At 41.6% G+C, this 26,781-nt stretch overlaps 1 protein-coding gene across 9 annotated transcripts in view; it reads right to left on the bottom strand.

Moving 5' to 3' along the window:
- Positions 1–357: 357 nt before the first annotated feature.
- Positions 358–26,781, bottom strand: part of LOC140458002 (sodium-coupled neutral amino acid transporter 4-like) — a 110,716-nt gene continuing 84,292 nt past the window's right edge. For all 9 annotated transcript variants that reach the window (XM_072551936.1, XM_072551943.1, XM_072551944.1 and 6 more), the window contains 9 exons: positions 25,594–25,676; positions 23,951–24,009; positions 21,369–21,653; positions 21,201–21,280; positions 19,322–19,422; positions 18,968–19,092; positions 5,576–5,720; positions 4,956–5,053; positions 358–3,548 (listed from right to left, as the gene is read on the bottom strand). In XM_072551936.1, the coding sequence (XP_072408037.1) occupies positions 3,447–3,548; positions 4,956–5,053; positions 5,576–5,720; positions 18,968–19,092; positions 19,322–19,422; positions 21,201–21,280; positions 21,369–21,653; positions 23,951–24,009; positions 25,594–25,676 (1,078 nt within the window). In that variant the 3' untranslated portion in view covers positions 358–3,446. The remainder of the gene's footprint in view (positions 3,549–4,955; positions 5,054–5,575; positions 5,721–18,967; positions 19,093–19,321; positions 19,423–21,200; positions 21,281–21,368; positions 21,654–23,950; positions 24,010–25,593; positions 25,677–26,781) is intronic.

Raw genomic sequence — 26,781 nt, 5'->3', positions numbered from 1 at the left:
GATTTCTAAAAGGTTTTTTGGTCAAATTTAACAGGAAAGATAAATACAAATGAAATTGGTATAATTAATTAGAGGGAACGCAAGGAGAAATTTTCTTCTTTTCACACATATTATGATCTAGAAATCATAGATGGAAATGGTTTCAGTAATAAATTTCTAAAGGGAGTTGGTTATACACCTGAATATGATAGAGAACGAGCAAAGATTTGGGACTAATCCGATATAGATTCAAGAGGAGGTACAGGCGCATTGGCCCTCAGTCCTCCTCTCCTTGATCATTTTATAGCTATATATGTGTGATTGCCAGTTCGGAGACAGAACTCACATAATTCCAGCACAAATAAAATGAAAGAAAAATGTCTTTAAGCAGCTTTATTGAGCATTATGCATTTTCTCACAATTTTTCTTGTTACAAAAAAAAGCCTACGTCTGTCTTTCCAGTAATGATAAGTCAGAAAGATTATACAGATTTTCAGTAAACTAGAACATAATTTCTATCTTGCTAGCAGCTTCACAAAATTGTACAAAAATACGAACCACTTCATGAATATTATACATAATTTATATCATAAAACAAACCAGAACTGATCACCACTCCAAATGAATCATGGTAAGACATTTGATAGATCATGGTTGATCAAGTGTAGCTTTACTGAAAAGGGTAAGATGGGACATTTATTTTAAACATGAGAAAAGAAAAGCAAAGAAGTCAGTTGTCATATTATGGCAAACTTACCAACGCTGATTGAAGCATATCCTTAAAAGATCTTCAAGGTAAACTGTTCATCAGGCTCTTTTAAAGTTGTTGAATACTCCTGGGTCAATTATGCATGGCTCTCCCACTAGCTCAAGTGCTTATCGTCCAAATACCGTATGCCTTACTGCCTGATTTCCCCAGGACTACAGAAATGATCAATCAAGGACAAATGCAAATAGTGGGAAGCCAGCCTAGAAAGGCAGAATTCATTTCTGAACGAGTCTCAGCCAAGCATCTCAGTGCCATTGAGCCCTAAATTCTGAGACCCTTAGGATCTAATCCCAAGGAGAGGTTGGTGGAGTGAAGTTCTGTTTTATCTGAGATGCCATCAATAATTCTGTCCAGCTGGGCCTACACATCCAGTGCCCATTTTGCTGAGGACATATTAACTTCTCCTCTTACATCTTCTACTGTGGAACTTCCTTCCTTAGCACCAGCAATGGTGACACTGAACATCACAAACCATTTGATTGAATACACGTGTAAAAAAAAAGTCTGTCAAGTTGCCGAGAATGACTGTTACACCAGGCATCAAAAACTTACACAAGTTTAGCAGGGGGATCCTGATTTACAATGCATAAAATACTCAAGTGAAGACACACCATTTGAGTAATCAAAAACATTCAAACAAGAACAAATCTCATCAGCAGGAAATTCACTTGTCACACATACCTACATCTATAAATAAAGTTCCACTTTGGCTAGTTAAATACAGATACTTCTGCTGAGTATTTGTTGCCCATCAGAATGACCACAAGCCTTTATCATGATACAAACATGTTTGTACAATAATGCAGAAAAGACATAAACTAGCTTGAAGTTCCAGAGTACCAAAAGTCACTCAGAAATTTGTTGCGCTATCAGTACTTCAAAGCATGATCAAAATCAGGAAGTATGATTTTTTTCATATTACATTTTTTTAAAAATGCTGTTTTCAAAGTACATCAAACACTGAATTTAATCATAGTGGATTAGAGGAACTTCTGGGCAGCCAATTCAGATGTCAAAGTGTACTGTGCGAACGAGTAAATATTTGTATTGTAATACAGTTGAATTAAATTGCTGGACAACTCAACAATTAAAATGCTAAGGAGAGGCTAGTTTAAAACTAAATCTGATTCATTGATAATCCTAGAGATTTTTTTAAAATTGCAACTGAACAGAAACAATACTATACATTTTAATTTCAAATACATCAACTCATAAAAAGAATACATACACTGACGAAATCATTGCCTGTGGTATAACATTCTCAATAACTAGTGCTAGTTTAAAACCATTTCACTCTCTCACACCTTTCTGTTTATGTATGGAAGACAAAGCAATCTTTAACTTGTTCTGCAATTTTAAGAGTATTTGCAAAACACCATAAGAAATATGACCTTGAAATGTTAGAAAAACATAAATTTATACATGTTGGCGAGGTAAGGCAATAGCTTACATACTTGACTGGATTTTGTGAAATGATCCAAAATTTCAGATTGATATGAATCTTCTACCTTTCTAAGAGGTAATAACTAATGTGTATGCTATACTAATAATCCAGTGAAGTTAAAAGATTCCTGACATATTGCATATCTTTACAGATTAAAAGTTAGAATGAAATAAGTTTAATTAGTTCAAATCAGATAACACAGGTATAATTTTATATTAAATCTTATGCAGCTTTCATTCATGAAAGGCTATTCATGACTACAGATGACTAGTCCGGTGGCTCAGTGGTTAGTACTGCTGCCTCATAATGACTGGGACCTGGGTTCGATTCCACCCCATTCCCATTCACCCCATGTCCGTGTGGGTTTCCTCCAGGTGCTCTGGTTTCCTCTCAGTCCAAAGACATGCAGGTTAAGTGGACTAGCCATGCTAAATTGTCCCATAGTGTCCAGGGATGTGTAGTTAAGTGGATTAGCCATGGGAGATACAAGGATAGAGTAGGGTGGGTACGTCTGGGTGGGATGCTGTTCAGAGGGTCAGTGTGGACTTGATGGGCTGAATGGCCTATAGTGATTGTATGATTCTACTTCCAGGTGTTGTAACTGGCATGAACGAAGGATTGGAGGAGGTAAAGAAGGAGTTCAAAACAAGGTTCTGGACCTTTACTCCAGACATGCAAAACTTTCTAACGAAAGACCGTTTAATCAATTGTAATCCTAAACTGAAAAATGAAGAAGCTGTTTAAAAAAAGGGATGCTTTTACTTTACCAACCCTGTATGTTGTAGCAGCTAGATGCAATTTCTATGTCTAAAAAGATAAGAGGCTAACTCTAGCAGAGGTGTTTTATAAGTTAGAAAATGCATGCGCACGCTTGGTGTAATATTTGAAAATGATGTACAACCTCAGAGACAAAAAGGTTTCCAATATTTGAGCAATAGGTACATACTTTCCGAAACTGACTATAGTCAGCGGTCAAAGCATGCTTTGTCTGACGTATTGTGCTTTTATTCCCAGCACATCCTATGATTCGGAATTTTATTTTCTCTGTGAAATCCAAAGACATCTTATGTTCAACCAAAGCAATCCCTTGCAAGAGCTAATCTTCAGATATCTACAGCCAACAGCTAGTTGTAACTCTTCATTAGCTCAAATCTCTGGAATCATACTGTTGAAAGAAAGAAAGAGGAATGGCACAGTCTCTGTCCTTCGGAGTGGATTGTAAAATGCAGAAATCAATGTTTCTGCTCAGTGGCATTAATGGCCACCTGAACTGGGTGAGTTGTGAATCCAGTCAACGACTATGAGAGTCATACTTCCAATCATAAAGATAATGCCAATGGTAAGAAAAATCATAGCCTAGAAAACATAAGGCACAGAAAAAAAATTAACATTTCACAACATTTTGCAACTCAGACTTAACATATTGCTTACCATATCAATAGTGATTGCATTTTTCAACACAAAACAAGAAATTATAGTGGGATTCCCAACTATAATTAAACATTTTAGAAAATAGTGCAAGACTTGGAATCTCCAATGTCTATGGTAAGAGACACTTCATTATTTTAGCAATTCATCACCTGGCAAGTAATAATTGCAGAGGATGGTTGAGGTCAAGTCATTGAGCGTACTTAAGACAGAGACAAGATTGGTCAGGGGATCAAGGGTTACAGGGAGAAGGCAGGAGGATGGGGTTGAGAAATATATCAGAGTGGCAGAGCAGACTTGATGGGCCAAATGGCCTAATTCTGCTCCTAGTTCTTACAGGAAGTGTTTCTTTAAGATCCTTCAGGATGTAGAAAGGGAGTTAAACATGTGTGCATTCTCAATTAGAATTAGAATCCCTACTGTATGGAAACAGGCCTTCAGCCCAACAAGTCCACACCAACCCTCTGAAGAGTATCCCACCCAGACTCATTCCCCTATTATGCTACATTTACCCATAACTCATGCACCTAACCTATAATTTAGCATGGCCAATTCACCTAACCTACACATCTTTGGACAGTGGGACAAAACTAGAGCATCCGGAAGAAACCCACACAGACACGGGGAGAATATGCAAACTCCACACAGACAGTCGGCCAAAGTCGGAATTGAACTCGGGTCCCTGGTGCTATGAGGCAGCAGTGCTAACCACTGAGCCACCTTGCCACCCCACTTCCCCTTTGTGGACTTCCAGATGGCATCATTGTTAACCATCTCCTTTATTATCCCCAGGCTTTGGGAGCTGGATCAACACTTGGGCAAATGGAAGTGTCCTGTATTGTTGAACATTGCTGGCACAATAGCCCACTAACGTTTCTGAGCACAAGTACCTGCCTGTTAATGATTTATGAAGATAATAAATACCTGAAGAATGGTATGGACAGCAAATGAAAAGAAAAGTTGTTACAGTGTCACTGAACTAACAATAGGTGGGTTAGTCGTGGGAAATACAGGGTTAGAGGGACGGGGTAGGGCAGTGGGTCTGGGTGGGATGCTCTTTGGAGGGTCAGTGTGGACTTGATGGACTGAATAGCTTGCTTTCACATTGTAGGGATTCTGCGTAGCAGAAAAAGAATCAAGGGGCTAAAAGGTCTACTTGCATTGCTATGTTTTTACGACAGTGGGCGAGATGTGAAGTTAAATTATGGTCATAAATATCAGAAAACATGTTTCAAGATGTTGAAATATTGGTCTGTGCAACCCACGACTTCAAAGCTTACCCTAAGAAATTTGTCATAAACAATTTTAGCTCGTAATCTTGTATCATTTACTAACCCCAATCTTTTGCATGGATTTCATTGATTCTTTCTTCACAAGTCTGATGTAACAGGCTGACGGGAGGATGAAGATAAGCATTGTTGCTGCAGATGCACCTAGAACACAGAATAAAGAAAAACCATCAAGATTAAACATCTTCATGCTTTACCAGGATGCTGCCTGGACTGGACGGCATGTCGAAAGAAGAATGGTTAAGGGAGCTTTTCTCATTGGAGTGAAGAGGAGTGAGAGGTGACTCGATAGAGGTGTCTAAGATGATGTGACACACAGAGTGAATAGTCAGAGACTCTTCCCCAGGGCAGAAATGGCTGTCATGAGGGGCATATTTTTAAGGTAATTGGAGGAAGGTTTAGGGAGATGTCAGAGGTAGGTTCTTTATGCAGAAAGTGGTGGGTACATGGAATGTGCTGCTGGGTATGGAGTCAGAGACGTTAGGGATATTTAAGCAACGCTTGGATAGGCACATGGATGTTAGTAAATTGAAGGGTATGTAGGTTAGTCTGACCTTAGAGTAGGATAAAAGGTCGGCACAACATCAAGGGCCAAAGGGCCTGTACAGTACTGTTCTATTTTTCAATAACGTAATGCCAGTTACGCAGTGATACCCATGAGCTTACCTATAAACCCAAAAATGTCCCGAATGTTTGGAACAAATATCACAAGAAGGTTGTCTAAAATTAGCAGGATTGTTCCGATTATAATGTGTCGTATCCAGTTGAAAGGTCTTCTCGGACATACCAGTTCCTGAATCGATGTTCGGATCTGTAGACATGAAATATGATGAGAAAAATGTTTCAAACATTTTGCAAACTATGTTATATTGCATACTCACCCACACCCCTAAAACTAAAATTGCATAACAGACAATCCCAAAGGACTGCCCTAGCAACAGAAGAATAAAAAAAGTTTGCAGCCCCCCCCTCCATTTCTGATCTACGCCAGCCCTTTTTCATTGTCAGAACCGGATGTTGCAAACTTTCCTGCACTTACTTAAGATATTCAAAGGCAACTTTTACTAATTAAAATCAGACTTGGCATATGAATGCAACTTTGCCTTGGTGCTTTTAGCTGACAGAAGCCGTTAAATAGATAGGTTGTCCACTTTAGTAGCAAAAACTGGAAGGCAAGTTATTATCTGAATGGTAACAGATTGGGAAATTGGGAGCTGTAATGAAACTTGTTGTAGCCCAGCTGCTGGAAGGAAACATACAAGTGTAGCAGACAGTGAAGACAATAAATGGCCTTCATAGCGATGGGATTCGGGTATAGGAGCAGGGATGTGTTGCAGCAATTGTTCAGGGCCTTGGTGAAACCACACCTGAAATACTCTGTGCAGTTTTGGTCTCCTTATCAGAGGATGGATGCTCTAGCTATGGTGGGAGTGAAACAAAGGTTTCCCAGACTGATTCCTGGAATTGTTAGGACTTTATTCCCAGAGTTTAGAAGAATGAGGAGGGACCTCATAGAAACCTATAAAATTTGAACAGGAATAGACAGGATAAATCAGGAAGGATATTGCCGATGATTGGGGAGTCCCGCTTACGGAATCAGGGGAACAGTTCGGAGATATGGGTTAGGCCACACAGGATTGAGGTGAGGAGAAATTTCTTCACAGACTGTGAGCTTGTGGAGCTCTTTGCCACGGAAAGCAATTGAGGCCAAAACATTAAATGTTTTCAAAAAGTTGTTGTAGCTCTTAGGGCTAAAGTGAACAAAGGGTATGGGGAGAAAGTGGGACGGGGGTTTTGAGATGAACTTTAATTACACTGAACGGGGAACAGTTTAAAGGGCCGACTGGGCCTGCTTCTGCTCCAATATTCTATTACGAGACAGCAACAGCAACTAAAGTCTGAAAATAAGGGTCTTACTCCACAAGCTGCATGCGCTCCTTGAAACGTGTTCCAACATTCTGTTAAGGTCATGGCTGATCAGTGACCTAACTCCATATACCTGCATTTATTCCATATCTCACAATACCTTTGGCTAAAAAAACCCCACAATCTCTGGTTTAAAGTGAACAATTGATTTTGGTGTTCATTGTTGTAGTGAAAGACAGTTCCAAATGTCTACAACAATTTGAGGACCTGTCTCCCATTTACATGCCTCAATAGGTCTTACTCTAACTTTTGAATGAGGCCCAAACACTGCCCACTAGTGGAGTATCTGGGTAACAAAGTTGTCTCATAATTTACTCAAGTGCTATTTCCTGTCTCTGAGTATTTATTGCTGACAAGCATTTGAAATCATTAAAAGGAATTGAGGAGTAGTGTGTCCCCTGAACCTCTGTAAGCACTCTCCTGGTCTCTCAGTGGAGCTATGAAAGGAGAACAGCCATAAAATTTCAAGTAAAATCAGAAGAGGATGTAGCAAACCCATCGTTCAGTGACTTCAAAGCTAATTAACATGAGAAAAATTTATTTAAAAAAATACTGGGGAGGCACGGTGGCTCAGTGATCAGTACTGCTGCCTCACAGCACCAGGGTCCCAGGTTTAGTTCTAGCCTCGGGCAACTGTCTGTGTGGAGTTTGCACATTCTCCCTGTGTCTGCATGAGTTTTCTCTGGGTGCTCCCGTTTCCTCCCACAGTCACAAAGATGTGCAGGTCAGGTGAATTGGCCGTGCTAAATTGCCCATAGTGTTAGGTGCATTAGTCAGAGGGAAATGGATCTGGGTGGGTTACTCTTCAGAGGGTCGGTATGGACTGGTTGGGCCAAAGGGCCTGTTTCCATACTGTAGGGAATCGAATCTTAAAAATTGCGAGTGACAGGCTTCCCCTATTGCGCAGGTTAGAAGACTAAATAAAGGTTTGGACGCGGGATAAAGATAGCATTGAACTTTATTTGAACCATCTGAAAGAAATACCAATGTGAAGTCTGAAGCAATGAATTAGTTGCAATGAAACACACAGAAAAAATCATTCAAGTGCAGTAGCTGCGAGTGTAAATGCAGATGGAGGAGATGTTTGTCTGTTTAAGTCTATGGTGGTAAATATAAAATATTTTGTTTTGGAATAACTCTCGTCCATTAGAATAACTAGTGTCCTTTACATATACATCTGCCAGCACAAAAAAAGTGGCTTACAAATATTATTGACTCCTACAAGGGTAGACTCTATGATATTTACAAACTGTTGCTCCAGTTTTGAATGTAAATTACTAAAATGATGGCATAACATATATCTCTATTTTAATAATTCCAACCAGGTAATTCTCTTGTTGGAATATCACACAAATAAATTTCATTCTCATCTTCTGAGCAGGTATATGTTAATGTACCTATACCGCAATGTCAACGAGATTGTTTTACAGCTGAAAACTCCATAATTGTCCCTCTTGTTTAGATATAATCAAGTTAGAAAAATAATTTATTGTTGAAAACTGTCGAAGCATGAATGAAAAAGCATGAACAAACGCTACAGTTGATTCAAACCTTCCATTTTATCTCCAAACCCCACCCCTCCCCTCAAAAGTATTAGCATTTCCCAATGATGTACTCACTACTCCAGTAACATCCCATTCAAATCAATGCATCGTTTGTGGTTGCTATATTTCAGTATCATTCATTGGCCTCTTCAATGTGTTCAACTGCCTCTCTTCCATAGTCCCCTTCAGCTAAACCTCTCCTTGTGTGTGCCGCTAATAGCTGTCTAATCACAGCCAGCAAAATGTGAGCAACTTCTCTCTGCCTGTCCTTGAGTACTCCAAGTTCCATCCTTGGCCTCCTTCATTTGTTCACTGTCAAACTGCCCTTTGTTTAGAGTCAGTTTCCACAAACCCACTGTGATCACCCAGCTTCTCTTTCCACCATCTTGTCTGTCCTTGCTGCCTGACATTAATTTGTAGATGAGACTAGAACTTCATTTCTGGCAACTATCCCTCTCTTACCAAGGATGACAAGATGGAAATCATTTTATTCAGACACTATCAGCCAAAAGCTCTTTGCTACTGACATCCCCTCACCCTTTGCTTGTTATCCAAGTCAACTGCAGTATCTGATCACCACAGAATCCGATCCTCTACTGTGTGTTTCCACCTCTGCAACATTGACCAGGTTTGTTTTTACTCCACTCCCATTAAAATGCTTACCCACGCTTTTGTCATTGCTCTGCAACTGCTCCAATTGATCCTCTCAAGCATCATCCTTCACAAGCTCTGACGAAGAGTCATCTAGACTTGAAATGTTGGCTTGTTCTCTCTCCATGGGTGCTGCCTGGCCTGCTGTGATCTCCAGCATTTCTTGTTTTCACTTCATAAGCTCTAACTTGTCCAAAACTGTGCTGCCTACTTCCAGGTCCAATTCACCACAACATTCACTGTTACCGCGGCCCCCAGTTCATCAAATTTAAAATTTGTGACCCCTGACAAAAGACTCCTTGGTTTTTGACCCTCCAAACATCGACAGCTTCTCATCCCAGCCTCTCCTCTCTAATGTTGTACTGCTGGACACATATCATTTTCCTGTTCCAAAGATTTTAGTTGTGACATTTCCCTTTCTCACCCTCAGCACCTTAAAATCCCTTGATTGTAAAAGTCTATATTACAAAACATCCTTTTATCATCCATGCTTCTAGTCATCTTTCCTAACTTCCACAACTGTTGCTCAGCATCCATTTAGGCACCCTGGTTCCAATTTCTCCATTGCATACAGACATTACTTGGCAAAATTATTACTTTATTCTAGATGGCTGTTGCTTTATGAAGCCTGCAGTACCTCTAATTAAACTCAAGGGGATGCTCATTCAGAATTGGTCATTTGTGAATCATGTGATATGGTATGAGGACAAGAGTTCTTCAGGCAATGAAGAAAAGGCAGAATTCAAGGAAAGCTTCAGTGAACTTACCCAAAGTACTGACAGCTTTTTCTGACATAAAATGCACTGCAACAAAATGTTGATTTTAATTACTGTTGCAGTTTTGCAACTTCCAAATTTTTTAGCTAAATGATAGCAGGCCATTCAAGTAGTTTGTTATGTATTTTGTGTTTAAATCCTTGAAAACTATTCAGATTGTAATCTGTCTCGCTAGTCTACTAGGTCAGTGTAATGCTCCCTAAAGAAACATCTGATAAAGGGTATAAGGAATGATTGTTAGCAGAAACAGTTTGAAAGATTTTGCATTAAAGGGTAAGATAGTAAACAATGTTTCAAAGATCAGAGCACTCGATAACACCTTAAAATGACCCATTTTTGTGATCAGGCCATTATAGTTCTGAGAAACATTAAGGTTAAATTCCTGCAGGGAGGCGATGGCCTTGTGGTATTACCACTGGACTGTTAATACACAGACCCAGGAAAGATCTGGGTTTGAATGCCACCAGGACAGATGGTAGAATTTGAATTAAGTAACAAAACAAAACTGGAGAATCTAATGATGACCATGAATTGATTGTCAGAGAGAAACCCTCCTGTTCATTCACGTTTTTTGGGGAAGGAATCTGCCATCCTTACCTGGTCTGGACTCCCCCTCCCACTCTGCTGAGGACATGCAGGACATGGGCCTCCTCCACCGCCACTCCCTCACCACCCGACGCCTGGAGGAAGAACGCCTCATCTTCTGCCTTGGAACACTTCAACCCCAGGGCATCAATGTGGATTTCACCAGTTTCCTCATTTCCCCTTCCCCCACCTCACCCCAGCTCCAATCTTCCAGGTCAGCACCGCCCTCATGACCTGTCCTACCAACTTATCTTCCTTCCCACCTATCCATTCCACGCTCTTCTCTGACCTATCACCTCCATCCCCACCCTATTCACCTTTTGTACTCTATGCTACTTTCTCCCCACCCATTTATCTCTCCACTCTGCAGGCAACCTGCCTCTATTCCTGATGAGGGGCTTTTGCCCGAAACGCTGATTTTCCTGCTCCTTGGATGCTGACTGATCTGCTGTGCTTTTCTCTAATCCAGACTCTGGCCAATATGTGACTCCAGACCCACAGCAACATGGTTGACTCTCAGCTGGGTTGAGGGATGGGCAATGAATGCTCACCCAGCCAGTGATGCCCTCATCCAAAGAAAGAATAAAAATCCCCCACATTCAGCTCTTATAAGCCCCAAATGGAAGAGAAATCTGGTTTGCTGCCCGTACCATGTGCGAATGAGGTGAGGAATAGGGAGAGAAAGGAGTTGAACACGTGGCTACAGGGATGGTGCAGGAGGGAGGGTTTTGGGTTTTTGGATAATTGAAGCTCTTTTTGGGGTAGGTGGGATGTCTACAAGCAGATGGTCTTCATCTAAACCAGAGAAGTACCTCTGGTTGGATTTAAACTAATACAGCAGGGGGATGGGAATCAAAATTGTAGGACAAGTACAGAAGAGGATGAGAGTAGGGAGTTCCCAAATCAAGTATCTGACACTGGCAACTGGTTTGAAGTGTGTGTACTTCAATGTGAGGAGCATCTGAAATAAACTGCCAGCGTGCGTTGGTACCTGGGACTTCGATGTTGTGGCCATTACATGGATAGAACAGGGACAGGAATGGCTGCTGCAGGTTCCAGGATTCAGATGTTTCAGTAAGAACAGAGAAGATGGTAAAAGAGGGGGAGGTGTGGCATTGTTGATCAGGGACAATATTACAGTTGTAGAAAGGATGTTTGGGGACTCGTTAACTGAAGTAGTATGGGCTGAGGTTAGAAACAGGAAAGGAGAAGTCACCATGCTGGGTGTTTTCTATAGGCCTCTGAATAGTCCCAGAGATGTAGAGGAAAGTGTAGCAAAGATGATTCTCGATAGGAGTGAGAGAGGCAGGGTAGTTGTCATGGGGGACTTCAACTTTCCAAATATTGACTGGGATCACTACAGTACGAATACTATAGATGGGACAGTCTTTGTCCTGTGTGTGCAGGAGGGCTTCCTGACACAGTATGTAGACAGGCCTACAAGGGGCGAAGCCACTTTAGATTTAGTACCGGGTAACGAGTCTGGCCAGGTGTTGGATTTGGAAGTAGGTGAGCACTTTGGCGACAGCGTTCACAATTCTGTCAGGTTTACTTTAGTGATGGAAAGGGATTGGTGTACTCCACCGAACAAGAGTTACAGCTGGGGGAAGGGAAATCACGATGCAAATAGGAAAGATTTAGGAAGCGTAGAATGGGAAAGGAAACTGCAGGGGATGAGCACATTAAAAATGTGGAGCTTATTCAAGGAAAAGCTCCTGTGTGTCCTAGATAGGTATGTACCTGTCAGGTAGGGAGGAAGGTATAGAACACATGAGCTGTGGTTTACTCAGGAAGTGGAATCCCTGGTCAAGAAGAAGAAGGCTTATGTTAGGACAAAATGTGAAAACTCAGTTAGGGCGCTTGAGGGTTACAAGGAAGTCAGGAAAGACCTAAAAAGAGAGCTCAGAAGAGCCAGGAGGAGACATGAGAAGTTGTTGGCGGATAGGATCAGGGTTAACCCTAAGGCTTTCCATAGATATGTCAGGAATAAAAGAATGACGAGAGTTAAATTAGGGCCAATCAAGGATAATAGTGGGAAGTTATGTGTGGAATGAGAGGAGATAGGGGAAGCACTAAATAAATATTTTTTGACAGTGTTCACTACAGAAAATGAAAATGTTGGCGAGGAAGATACAGAGATACTTGCATCTAGACTAGAAAAGATTGAGGTTCACAAGGAAGAGGTATTAGAAATACTGCAGAGTGTGAAAATAGACAAGTCCCCTGGGCCAGATGGGATCTATCCTAGGATCCTCTGGGAAGCGAGGGAAGAGATTGCTGAGCCTCTGGCATTGATCTTCAAATCATCATTGTCTACAGGAATAGTGCCTGAGGACTGGAAGATAGCAAATGTGGTTCCCTTGTTCAAAAAGGGTAACAGAGACAACCCTGATAATTACAGACCAGTGAGTCTCACTTCAATTGTTGGTAAAGTGTTGGAAAAGGTTATAAGAGATAGGATTTATAACCTTCTAGTAAAGAATAATCTGATCAGGGACAATCAGCACGGTTTTGTGAAGGGTAGGTCGTGCCTAACGAATCTTGAGTTTTTTGACAAAGTGACCAAACAGGTAGATGAGAGTAAACTGGTTGATGTGGTGTATATGGATTTCAGCAAGGTGTTCTATAAGGTTCCCCACAGTAGGCTATTATACAAAATGCGGAGGAATGGGATTGTGGGAGACATAGCAGTTTGGATCAGTAATTGGCTTGCTGAAAGAAAACAGAGGGTTGTAGTTGATGGAACATGTTCATCTTGGTGTCCAGTTACTAGTGGCGTACCGCAAGGGTCGGTGTTGGGTCCACTGCTGTTGTCATTTTTATAAATGACCTGGATGACAGCTTAGAAGGGTGGGTTAGTAAATTTGCGAATGACACGAAGGTTGGTGGAGTTGTGGATAGTGACGAAGGATGTAGTAGGTTGCAGAGAGACATAGATCGGATGCAGAGCTGGGCTGAGAGGTGGCAAATGGAGTTTAATGTGGACAAGTGTGAGGTGATACACTTTGGACGGAGTAATCGGAATGCAAAGGACTGGGCTAATGGTAAGATTCCTGGGAGTGCAGATGAGCAGAGATCTCGATGTCCATGTACACAGATCCCTGAAAGTTGCCACCCAGATTGACAAGGTTGTTAAGAAGGCATAGAGTATTTTGGCCTTTATTAATAGACGGATTGAGGTCCGGAACCAGGAGGTTATGCTGCAGCTATACAAAGCTCTGGTACGGCCACACTTGGAGTATTGTGTACAGTTCTGGTCACCACATTATAAGAAGGATGTGGAAGCTTTGGAAAGGGTGCAGAGGAGATTTACTAGGATGTTGCCTGGTATGGAGGGAAAGTCTTACAAGGAAAGGCTGAGGGCCTTGCGGCTGCTCTCGTTAAAGAGAAGAAGGTTGAGAGGTGACTTAATAGAGACATACAAGATAATCAGAGGGTTAGATAGGGTGGACAGGGAGAGCCTTTTTCCAAGTATGGGGACGGCAAACACGAGGGGACACAACTTTAAAGTGAGGGGAAATAGGTATAAGACAGATGTCAGAGGTAGTTTCTTTACTCAGAGAGTAGTAAGGGTATGGAATGCTTTGCCTGCAACGGTAGTAGATTCGCCAAGTTTAAGTGCATTTAAGTTGTCATTGGACAGGCATATGGATGTACATGGAATAGTGTAGGTGGGATGGGCTTCAGATTAGTATGACAGGGCGGCGCAACATTGAGGGCCGAAGGGCCTGTACTGCGCTGTAACGTTCTATGTTCTAAACCTCTTTCTAACAAACTGCTCAGATCCTACAGGGAACTACAATATTGTTTTTGCAGATCATTTAACAGAAGGTTGTGAAGGAGCCCTTTGGTATAGTTAAGATATATACGACAGAACCATTATACTCTGGTCCAGATTGGTGAAGTTTCACCTTGTGGTACTGGTGACACTCAAAAGTTTGATTACGTTCATTGTTACAGCTTAATCTATGCCCGTGACAAGACCCAAATCAGATGCTAGTCTTTTCTATTTTGAACGAATTACTCCAAGGCAAGCTGATTTTGTTCATGCAATACAGATAATTAACAGCACCAATATCAGTTTAATTTGTTTCATTAAAGTTCATTGTAGAATTAAGATTAGAAAGTTCATCCAAATGTCATTGCCATTAGGCTGAACACATTTATTTCTTGGATTATGAATGGGCTTTACAAGTAAATTAAATTATCAACAAAGGTTAGTTCATCAAAAGCACCTTTATTTTGTCAGTGATGAGAAAATGAAACATATTTCTCTTTCAGGCTGCTCTAGGTTATGTGTAACAGAGTTGTGCTATCCTTCTGTTCAATTCAAATCAGCAGAGTCCTCACAGTAGGAATTCTTGAGTTCCCACACTAGCCATGTTATATTCTTGGGGTGATATTACAGTATTGTTCAAAAGTTACAGTAAATTAAAACTCAAACCTATTTCATTTATACACTGCCTCACCACCCAAATAAACTTCCATCCCATCAGCAGGGCAGGATTTGAATCAAAAGTGGAGGACAATGTTCTACCTGTGTGCAGTCCACAAATAAATAGGGCTTTTAAAATAAATTAGGAGAAAGTGAGGACTGCAGATGCTGGGGATCAGAGCTTAAAAATGTGTTGCTGGAAAAGCACAGCAAGTCAGGCAGCATCAAAGGAGAAGTAGAATTGACATTTCGGGCAAAAGCCCTTCATTCCTAAAGAAGGGCTTCTGCCCGAAACGTCGATTCTCCTTCTCCTTTGATGCTGCCTGACCTGCTGCGCTTTTCCAGCAACACATTTTTAAGCTTTTAAAATAAATGGCTATATGGTTTAGCTAATTCCAAGTTAATTCACCAGGAGACAAGTGCCTAGAATAGAGCATTACAAATGTCTGCAAGGTTAGAGGTGCTCTTTCAAGTTGTGATTTGTTTTAAGAAACCAAAAGGAGGAAGAATATCCAAGGACTCTCAAAATGTGGTGCCTTTTAGAAACCTTCAAAGTTTAATGAAGACTTAACTACTTAATTCTGTCTGAATGCATTTTCTAATGAAATCATTATCCATCATTTATTGTTGAAGTATATTTCCTGCACTTAAACACTACCTCCTTCAGTGAGTAATATATATGATCAAGCACATTCCTTTCTCAGTCTCACCATCTATATGCTACATTTAACTCTGTAACTAACCTGCTTGCCAGTGACCACAATTCTAACTACATCCTTTGGCTGTAAAGCACATTGAGTCATAGAACAGCACAGCACAGGAACGGGCCCTTCAGCCCACAATGTTGTGCTGAATGTGACCCACACTAAACTAATCACTTCTACCTGCCCTTGGTCCATAACCCTCCATTCCTTGCGCATTCATGTCCCTATTGTATTTGCCTCCACCACTATCCCCAGCAGCATGTCCCAGACTCCTTCCACTTGGTGTTAAAAATTTGCCCCTCATATCTCCGTGGGCGGTATGGTGGCACAGTGGACTTGTTGCTGCCTCACAGCGCCAGAGACCCGGGTTCAATTCCCGCCTCAGGCGACTGACTGTGTAGAGTTTGCATGTTCTCCCCGTGCCTGCGTGGGTTTCCTCCCACAGTCCAAAGATGTGCAGGTCAGGTGAATTGGCCATGCTAAATTGCCCGTAGTGTTAGGTTAGGGGTATGGGTGGGTTGCGCTTCGGTGGGTCGGTGTGGACTTGTTGGGCCGAAGGGCCTGTTTCCACACTGTAATCTAATCTAATCTCCTCTGAACATTCCCCCTCACACTTTAAATGCATACCCCCTAGTATTAGGCATTTCAATTCTGGGGAAAAGATTCTGACCATCAGCCCTATCTGTGCAGTTTATGATTTTATAGACTTCTATCAAGTTACCCCTCCAGCGCTCCAGAGAACAACAACCTGAGTTTTTCTTGCCTCTCCTTTGTGATAATAGATGTATAAAGATGCAATTTATTTCTTTACAGTGGTCGTTACCTTAACAAAAGTACAATGACAGAATTTATTTGAACATCAAGAGCAAAGTCAAACTTTAGAGATAGGATAGAATCCCTACAGTGTGGAAACAGGCCAGTTAAGCAACAAGTCCACACCAACTCTATGAAGAATAACCCACCCAGACCTATTCCCCTACCCTATAACTCTACATTTATCCCTGACTAATAAAATTAGGAGAATTTTATTCTCCTAAACTACATATCCCTGAACACTATGGGCAATTTAGCATGGCTAATTCACCTAACCTGCACATCTTTGGATTGTGGGAGGAAACCAGAGCACCCAGAGGAAACCCACGCAGACATGGGGAGAATGTAGAAACTCCATACAGACAGCTGCCCGAGGCTGGAATCGGCGCTGTGAGGCAGCAGTGTGAACCACTCAGACACTGTGTCACCCATAGCTCCTGAAATCCAACATGTTCAGCCTAACCAAGCAAACAGTAGGTATACATAATGCTGTAGCTTAGCAACACTAACTTATACTTAAAGTAAGGCAGATGGCATAAAAGAAGTTTAATGAATTTTATTAAAGGTGGAGTCAGCAACAACAGAGGCTTGTCATCATTAGGAAAGCCTGGGTTTACTAAAACGAGGGGTACGGTGTTGCCTGATTTGGCTACCCGAAGTTCCCAAGCTGAAGTAAGCAGGCCTGCAGGCCTAAAGCAGAAAGTTGAAGCTACCAGCCTGAACAACACAAGCCACCACTGTGGCTGACCTGGCAAGAAGCACAAGGAGGAGATTTGAAGAGTCAGTGCCCTTCACACCTGTTTAAACCAGAGTGAGAACTGACATAAACACCTTTCAGGACAGCCCCAAACAACCAGATTCATTCAGTCAGTCAATTATAAAAGCTTCCTTGCTAATGTTCTCTTTTCCTTAAAACGTTCAGCTGCTAGAAACCGAGCAACAAAAGCTGCCTGTTGCCAACGGTTTCAGTTTGTAAAAAGAATAACGAGATTTCATCCAAATTATTTGCTTCAGTGCTGAGGAAAATGTTCTTCAATGTTGCTACTCATTACTGGTTAATAAGCTTTATACAAACATGCTTGATGTTATTTTTCAGGAAGCTAGGTCTGATATACAGATAAGACCGACTGGACAGAACCTCTTCACACTCTGGCTATTTTAACCATGTTAATTGTTTGAAGGGAAGGAACACTGAGTTAGAGCAGTACTGTGACCGAATAAAAAAAGCTGCAATTTAAAGTTCAATCCATCATTGCCTGACCCTGGGAAGATACACTGCTGGTGAAGTATATAAACTGGAGTGAGTTTTTCAAAACTCCCAGAACAGGCCTTATTAAAATCGACCTGTTCAGAATGCACAGACTCCCTCATGTCATCAACATGTGCTAAAGCAAAGAAACCTCAACAGATTTTAACAAAATACAATTAATTGTCAAGGCACATTTTTATAAGCATTCAAGAACATACTGAAGACATTTAGACCTCCCAACCTTTAAACATCTCTTTATTTCCAGCAACAAAAGCCTGATCCCTCATGTTGTAATTTGAGAGAGCATTTCCACTGCATATTATAATTCTTATGAAGGAATATCAAATGAAAAGGTTAACAGCTAGTAATACAGTTTACATAGAGAAACATCAATGATATTCCTTTGTACAGGACAATTTACTGAATGCATGCTTTTTTTTTCCAGGTAACAGTTTATACTACTGTATCCAACTCACACTGTAGCTTGTAAATTCAGACATTATTAGGTACTCAGGGTAAGGGGACAGGGAGGGGGACAGTGGGGCATTGGTGAGAGGAGCCGAATAGAGAAGGGGCCCAAGGTTTCCTGGAGAAGGGTGCCTGGAATTGTAAGCATTCTTCCACTAGTGTCAAGTTTAGGAATCATAGAATCCTGAATTAATGTCAGAAGCTTTACACAGAGCCTGAACTGTGCTGTAATATTCTTCGGCCCTCAATGTTGCGCCGAACTGTGAAACCAATCTGAAGCCCATCTAACCTACACTATTCCACTCTTGTCCATATGCCTATTAAATGACCAGTTAAATGCCTGTAAAGTTGGCGAGTCTACAACTGTTGCAGGCAGTGCGTTCCATGCCCCTGCTACTCCCTGAATAAAGAAACTACTTCTGACATCTGTCCTATATCTATCACCCCTCAAACTTTACTTCATTGAAGAGTGTATTTTCCACTTGCCACTCCATGCATGCATTAATATAATGTTGTGCTGTATCAAATTTGCTGCAATTGTCCAAATTTGTTTGCTGTTCTCTCGGCTCAAACTCGATTTTTAACCTTCCCGCTCTGGGTTGGATTTGAACTTAGAACTCAGGGATTGAGAGGACTATATTATAGTTCATGAGCCAAGGTAACACATTCTTTAGAAACAGGAGTGGTGTGCCGATGGACTTTTTGAATGAATTGTCCAAACTTCAACATCCCTGGCAATCGTTCCCAATTTGGATGTTGACAAGGAAGGCACCTTCCTGAGTGTTATCCGTGACAATGAATAGATTGTGGATATTTTCTCTCCCCACAAATGTCAAAATCATCCAAAAGTAACAGAACAAAAAGTAGCCATTTGGGCTTCAATACCATGAGCCATGTCCTTACTTACCGGGAAAAGTACAATGGGTACTGTTAACGTAACTGCCACCAGCACAGCCAGACGGACACACAACAGTAACACATCAAAATTATATACTTTTGTAAAAGTATGAAGCAACTCCGTTTCAACTTGTCCTGTGTGGAAGGAGAAAGGGAAAAAAAGCACACAATCATAATCTGAAAGCAAAAAGAGATAGAATGAGCAGCAAAAGATGGCACTTTATTTGCACTAATTGACATTTTGCAAGTTTCATCAATTGGAGCAGTGGATTGACGATGCACACTTCGCATTTGATTCAAAGAAACAAAGGTTTGGATTATCAAATGCAGCAGATTTTGCGTCAATGTTCCTTTTCTCACTCACCATAAAAGGTCAGGTATCCAAAAAGAGCTGCCAGGAGATACATGATGAACATCGCGGCAATTGACACATTGGAGACATATTGCATTTTCTTTTGAGAACGACTGAAAAGGTAAGCAGAGGTTTTTTTTTTAGAAAAATGTCTATATACCAGATTTTCCAAAACAATTAAAGATTCTATTTTATTTCCCATTCTAAGACCTACCTGGGCACTTGCAGAACACAGGTTGGCAGAACTGTTCATGCAAAGTGGCATTAAAAACAGAAAATGCTGAAAATATTCAGTATGGCAGCTACCATGGAGAGAGCAAGTTAACCTTTTCAGGTCCAACATCTTTCAACAGAACTCATCAGACCTGACTGATGGTTAATTTTTAAAAAGTTAACCTGATTAGTTTAGACAATAGAACAATACAGCACAGAACAGGCCCTTCGGCCCACGATGTTGTGCCGAACATTTGTCCTAGCTTAAGCACCTATCCATGTACCTATCCAATTGCCGCTTAAAGGTCACCAATGATTCTGACTCTGCCACTCCCACAGGCAGCGCATTCCATGCCCCCACCACTCTCTGAGTAAAGAACCTACCCCTGACATCCCCCCTATACCTTCCACCCTTCACCTTAAATTTATGTCCCCTTGTAACACTCTGTTGTACCCGGGGAAAAAGTTTCTGACTGTCCACTCTATCTATTCCTCAGATCATCTTATAAACCTCGATCAAGTCACCCCTCATCCTTTGCCGTTCCAATGAGAAAAGGCCTAGCACTCTCAACCTATCATCTTACGACCTATTCTCCATTCCAGGCAAAATCCTGGTAAATCACCTCTGCACCCTCTCCAAAGCTTTCACATATTTCCTAAAATGAGGCAGCCAGAACTGCACACAGTACTCCAAATGTGGCCTTACCAAGGTCCAAGGTTTAGTGTCTCTCTACCTAGGCACTGTGGAATATTTCAGCATTTTCAGTTTTTTTTTTCAGTTTTTCCAGCTCCATTTATTGTTTTGGTCAACTCCTCGTAAAGAACAAAATAATTTTGTTTTGATCCATTCACAAGATATGTGCATCACTGGCTGGGCCAGCGTCTATTGGCCAACGCCACACTGTCGAGAGGTAAGGGTTAACCACATTGCTGTGGGTCTGGAGTCACATGTAGGCCAGACCAGGTAAAGTAAGGATGGTAGATATCCTTGTCTAAAGGATGTCAGTGAACCACTTGGGTATTTTCCACCCAACAATCAGCAACTCTTTCACTGTTATAATTAGACTCTTAATCCTAGATTTTTATTGAGTTTGAATTTCACCATTTGCAACAGGAGGATTACAAACCTAGGGTCCCAGATCATTCTTTGGGTCCTTGCATTAATAGTCTAGCTATAATAATTACTAGGCCAAAACCTCATCCTCCAATTAAAATTAACCGCTATAACTTCTTCAGCTTTCATTTGAACAGAATACAGGGACGTCAGTAGACATGGTCTTGCCCCCAGGATACACGAGTCCAAAACTAGACAGCTTAGCTTTAACATGAGAGGACAAAGACTTAAAACTGACCTCAGGGGGAGACTTTTCACGCAGAGGATGGTGCGTGAAAGGAATGAACTGCCAGAGAAAGTGGTGGAGGTTGGTACAATTACAAACATTTAAAGGCATCTGGATGGGTATATGAATAGGAAGGGTTTGGAGGGATATGGGCTGGGTGCTGGCAAATGGGACTAGGTTAGGTTGGGATATCTGATCGACATCTGATCGATGGACTGAAGAGTCTGTTTCTATGCTGTACATCTCTATGACTCTACTCCTTCAAGATTTCAACCTGTATTTTGTTTTACTGGGATATTTACTCTTTGCAAAAGTAAAGGACTGTGAGAAGTTCCTACCCTTTAAGTTCGCTGTAGATTGGAAGTACCTCAGGGTGACACACAAATGAAAAGGCAAGAATGGGGATGGTGTACGCCGTCTGAAAGAGAAATGAAGACAGTCTCTTGAGGTTCTGAAAAATCAGAGAGGAGAACTGTTCCCTCCCGATAGTTAAAAGTCTGACATACCTGTGAGTTGAACACCAGGTATTTTGGTTTGCACATATCAGCTTCAAGATGGGCTTCATAACTGACCCCATTGGTGTGGATGAGGGCATAATCTTCATCTTCTGCTGCTGTGTGTCCATTAACGTAGGGCATCATAAGGTTCAGGTCGTGATGAGTGGTTATGTTACGGATCACTGGATACTCTGTTAACGAGTGCCCTGTGGTGTTTACCAATGTTGTGAAGTTTCCTGAATGATGATCCAGTGGAAGCAAGGGGCAGGGAATCTGAAATTTCTTATATATGACCTGGAAGAATATTTCAGGAGATTTACTTTAAAGTAGGGTGTTTTGTGCAAACATGTACTGAATAAACATAGTTAAGGTACAGAGCAATCCTCCACATTACAAAGAAAATAGACGACTATATGTGGGGTTCTGGATTAGTGGTGCTGGAAGAGCATAGCAGTTCAGGCAGCATCCGAGGAACAGTAAAATTGATGTTTCAGGCAAAAGCCCTTCATCAGGAAGAAGGGCTTTTGCCCGAAACGTCGATTTTACTGCTTCTCGGATGCTGCCTGAACTGCTGTGCTCTTCCAGCACCACTAATCCAGAATCTGGTTTCCAGCATCTGCAGTCATTGTTTTTACCAAGGTGACTATATGTGGGGGCCAACAGCCCCAGCTGAAAAGTGAAGGAATGAGCCCAAATCATGTTGTGGTTGTACAGGACACTGGTTAGACCGCTTTTGGAATACTGTGTGCAATTCCATTCTCCCTGCTGTTGGAAGGATGTTGTGAAACTTGAAAAAGGTTCAGTAAAGATTTACAAGGATGTTGCCAGGGTTGGAGGGTTTCAGCTATAGGAACAGGCTAAACAGGCTGGGGCTGTTTTCCCTGGAGCGTCGGAGGCTGAGGGGTGACTTTATAGAGGTTTATAAAATCATGAGAGGCACGGAGAGGGTGAATAGTCAAAGTCTTTTCCCTGGGGTGGGGGAGCCCAGAACTCGGCTTAGGGTGAGAGGGAAAAGATTTAAAAGGGGCCTAAGAGGCAACTTTTTCAGGCAGAGGGTAGTGCATGTACGGAATGAGCTGCCAGAGGAAGTGGTGGAGGCTGGTACAATTGCAGCATTTAAAAGGCATTTTGCTGGGTACGTGAATTGGAAGGGTTTGGAGGGACATGGGCCAAGTGCTGGCAAATGGGACTAGATTAGGTCAGGATATCTGCTTGGTGTGGACGAGTTGGACAGAAGGGTCTGTTTCTGTGCTGTGTGTCTCTATGACTCTATCTCCACCAGATTGGGAGTGATGATTGGAACAGAAACAATTTTCAGCTCTTACATTGAGTTTAGCTTTTATTACAATTGCCAAGTGTCAAAGCATTAACAACCAAGGTGATTGCTTTTAACCAGCATGGACCCAATAGGCTGAAGGGCCTTTTTCTGTATTGTAGACCTCCATGACTATGGGAGGTCACCACTGGAAAGGTAGGTGTGTGGTTGCGTGGGGGCAGACTCCAGTGATGAGGCTTGAGGGTGCATGGTTCATCAGGATGTGGCAATGGGGAAGACACAGGGTGGGGGCAACGACCTTGGAGCCTGGAGGCTTCCACTGGGCAGAGGATACCTGACCAGGAGCTCTTCCCTTTCTGAACAGACAATAGGCCCATCAGTCAGCCTGGCACCCATGGACGCAGGGAAAACCCTATCAATGACAAGAGAAGAACCTCTGAAGATGCCACTGAAAATTCTCAGTTAGCCCAACACCCTCACTGCTGTGGATAAAATCCTGGAGAATATTGGAATAACAACATTAGTTTCTGTAACCCCTTTATCAATTGGGACACATAAACAGTGTGCTTTCTGCCAATCTCTCCCATGGCTCATATGACTGTCTCTTCCAGGCAGAGAATCCCAGTCCAACTTTCCCAGCCCAAGAGGTAAGCCTCTCCCCTGCATGGCATAGATATTGAAGCTAAACAGACGTACTGAGCTTGGTGTGCTATTGGTCTAAACAGCAATTTACAAGGGATTGTAATGATTTCATCGAATTATATATATAGTGCAGAAGAGGACCTTCTGCACATTAGGTCTACACCAGCAAAAAAAAACTAAATCTACATTAGTTCCATTTTCCAGCACTTATTGTTTCTTCTGGTCATTGTTTATGGAAGCTTCTTCTATTATTCTGCCATGCAAGTTTTGGGGGTCTGTTAGCTCAGTTAGCTGGATAGCTGGTGTGCTATGTCGAGTAATACCCACAGCATGGGTTCAATGCCCGCACTAGTTGAAGTTGCCATATTGCCATAAGGGGTTCCCTTCCTCAACCTTTCCCCTCGCCTGAATCATGGTGCCCCTTATGTCAAACACCCACCACTCGTCTCTCTCTCTATATAATGGTGCAGTAAGATTATGGTGATTTGACCTTTATTATACATTCCTGCTGTTTATCACATACCCTATTACAAAGGGCTGGTCATTTTCTGGAACAAAGGCCTGCAATTGACATGAATTGGTAGATTGATTGTCACTGCTGCCTCCAGAAGAGGACCTGCTTTTTCTATAGCTTGCCTTGGTTTATGGTATAATGCAGTCAGTCTGTACTCACAACGCATATGAAGAAAACCATACAAGAGAGCGAAAATCCACTTGTGTATCCAAGGTACCCTGTTCAGGGAAAAACAAAATAACAGCGATTGGAATTATTTTATATCACTTCTATGACAATACCAACCATCTCTTTAACTTTTTTTTAACAAAATGCCTGAATATATGGACAGTGAACAATATGATTAAGACAAAATCAAAACAAATTAAGAGTTGTTTCTGAGCAAGTTCAATGGGTTGCTCACATAAATCAAACTACAGAGAACATACAGCATTCACTCAAATCTTCTCCTACCCATCCTCATCTAGGTCTATCGGCATAAACCTCCATTCCTTCCTCTCATGTTTATTTAGCCTTAAGCTTATGGAGCAGAGCTCCAAAAGCTTCTGATTTCAAATAAATCTGTTGGACTATAACCTGGTGTCGAGTGACTTCTGACTTTGACCACCCCATGTCCAACTCTGGCACCTCCACATCACATTTAGCTAAAAATCACACAACTCGGGGTTTCAAATAAATCTGTTGGACTATAACCTGGTGTTGTGTGATTTTTAACATTGTAAACCCCAGTCCAATACCGGTGTCTCCAAATCATCATATTTAGCCTGCACTTAGATCCATCTATTGTATTTGTCTCAATTATTCAACAGTTGTGGTAGTAAGACCGTAAGACATAGGAGTGGAAGTGAGGCCATTCGGCCCATCAAGTCCACTCTGCCATTTAATCTAGGTGATGAGCATTTCAACTCCACTTACCCACACTCTCCCTGTAGCCCTTAACTCCTTGCGAGATTAAGAATTTATCAATTCTGGCCACTGTAAGTTCCACAGTCTCACCACAAACTGAGTAAAGAACTTCTTAATTCCTTACTTGGTGGCTGCTAATTTTCCAGTTCCCACAAGTTAGAAGCACTTCCTCTGTATTTACACTAATCAAAATCTTTTAAAGACCTCCACTATAACCCCACCCCACCCCCACTCAGCCTTCTCTCTTCAAGAGAAAAAAGAGTGAACCTGCAATCCTATTGCCATGCTCTTGATAATTGCTGCAAATTTGTTAAAACAGATCTTGAAACTAAAAATATGTTTTGACACATTAAAAAAAATCAAAGAACTGTGGATGCTGGAAATCTGAAACAAAAATAGAAATTGCTGGAGAATCTCAGCACGTCTAGTAGCATCTGTGGAGAGAAAGCTGGCTCGAGTCCAGTCACCCTTCTTCAGAACACATTTTGATACTACATTTCTCCTGGGACAAACATGGTAACTGGAACAGTGCAATGTCTGTACTTTTATTATGTTTATCATTGCAAAACCAGTTGGTTAAAGCCATATCCTCAACAAAATGTTAATACGTGCAGCACAACACACAAACATTAGCTGCAAATACAGATTATGAAGTTAAGCAATAATTTCAAAATCTTAGAATAAGGCAAGAGGGGCCTAAATAAACGGTTTGAGGCCTAGTATTCCTGATGCTTCATTTTAATTGCAACACACCAGAAAGGCACTTAGATTCTGTTAATACAGCGCTAACAATGTAATTTAGTGTAAATTTAGCACTCCCTTTGGCGCTCTCAGGACAAACTGCAGAAACAGAATCAGAGACCATGCAGGAATTACGTACAGGTGTTATAACCTACCTAAGTTCTTGAGAAACGTAAGTGGCAGAATAACACATAGCGACACAAGTACAACAAGGTAGTTGCCATTTGTATACCACACTCTGGAACAGAAAATTTATATCCATCACAAAAACAAGGCAATAAATTGTGAAATATTGTCATGTTTCAAGTTCAAATTGCTTGATATCTTTTCTCCAGGAATGCAACTCAAAAATTAACATAAAAACTCTGCACAGATCCCATGACAAATATATTCAGGTATCCACTACAGATAATAATTTAGCAGGTTAAGCATTTTGGTCACTATTTATGACTTGAAACTAGGTGTTGCCTTATACATAGGTCATTGTGGTGCATGGCACCTTATCAGATCCTGGCTGGTACACCCAGTCTGCTAATAACTTGATTCTGCTGTTGTTCTTCTGTTGTTAGAGTCTGAACTCAGCAACTAAAGGCGACTGGCCCAGATGGAGTCCCTGGCCGTACACTCAGATCATGTGCAGACCAGCTAGCTGGGGTATTTGCTGACATCATTAACCCCTCCTTACTATGATCTGAAGTCACTCCCCGGTGCCAACGAAGAATCATACAGCGTGCTTCAATGACTACTGCCTGACCTTCATTATTATGACATGCTTCAAGAGGTTAGCCATGGCTCACATCAACTCCATCAGACTGCCTTGATCCTTTGCAATTCACAGTTCCATGGAACACACCATCTCCCTGGCCCTACACTCATCCCTGGAACATCTGGATAACAATAATATCTGTCAGGTTCTTACTTATTAACTGCAGTTCTGCCTTCAACACCATAATTCCAAACAAACTGATCTCTAAATTCTGAGACCTCTAAAATTCGGCTCCCTCGTCTGTCACTGGACCCTTGATTTCCTGACCCATAGACTGCAATCAGTAAGGATAGACAACAACAACACCACTATCATCACCTCCACTGTAATCTTCCAAACCGGTGCGTTGCAAGGCTGCAGACTCAGCCTCCTACTACACCCCTTTTACACTCAGGGATGTGGGGTCAAATTCCAACTCTATTTGCACATTTGCTGGCAACCCCACTGTTGTAGGTTGATCTCAAACAATGAAGAGACAGGGTACAGGAAATAGATTGAGTGTTTAGTGGCATGGGGTAAAGGCAGCAATCTCCTCTTCAACATCAGCAAAATGAAAGAGCTGGTCATTGACTTCAGG

Source organism: Chiloscyllium punctatum, chromosome 32 (assembly GCF_047496795.1).
Source record: "Chiloscyllium punctatum isolate Juve2018m chromosome 32, sChiPun1.3, whole genome shotgun sequence".
Taxonomy (NCBI): Eukaryota; Metazoa; Chordata; class Chondrichthyes; order Orectolobiformes; family Hemiscylliidae; genus Chiloscyllium; species Chiloscyllium punctatum.
The sequence above is the reverse complement of the archived record's forward strand: the minus strand, read 5'-3'. Positions and strand labels throughout refer to the sequence as shown.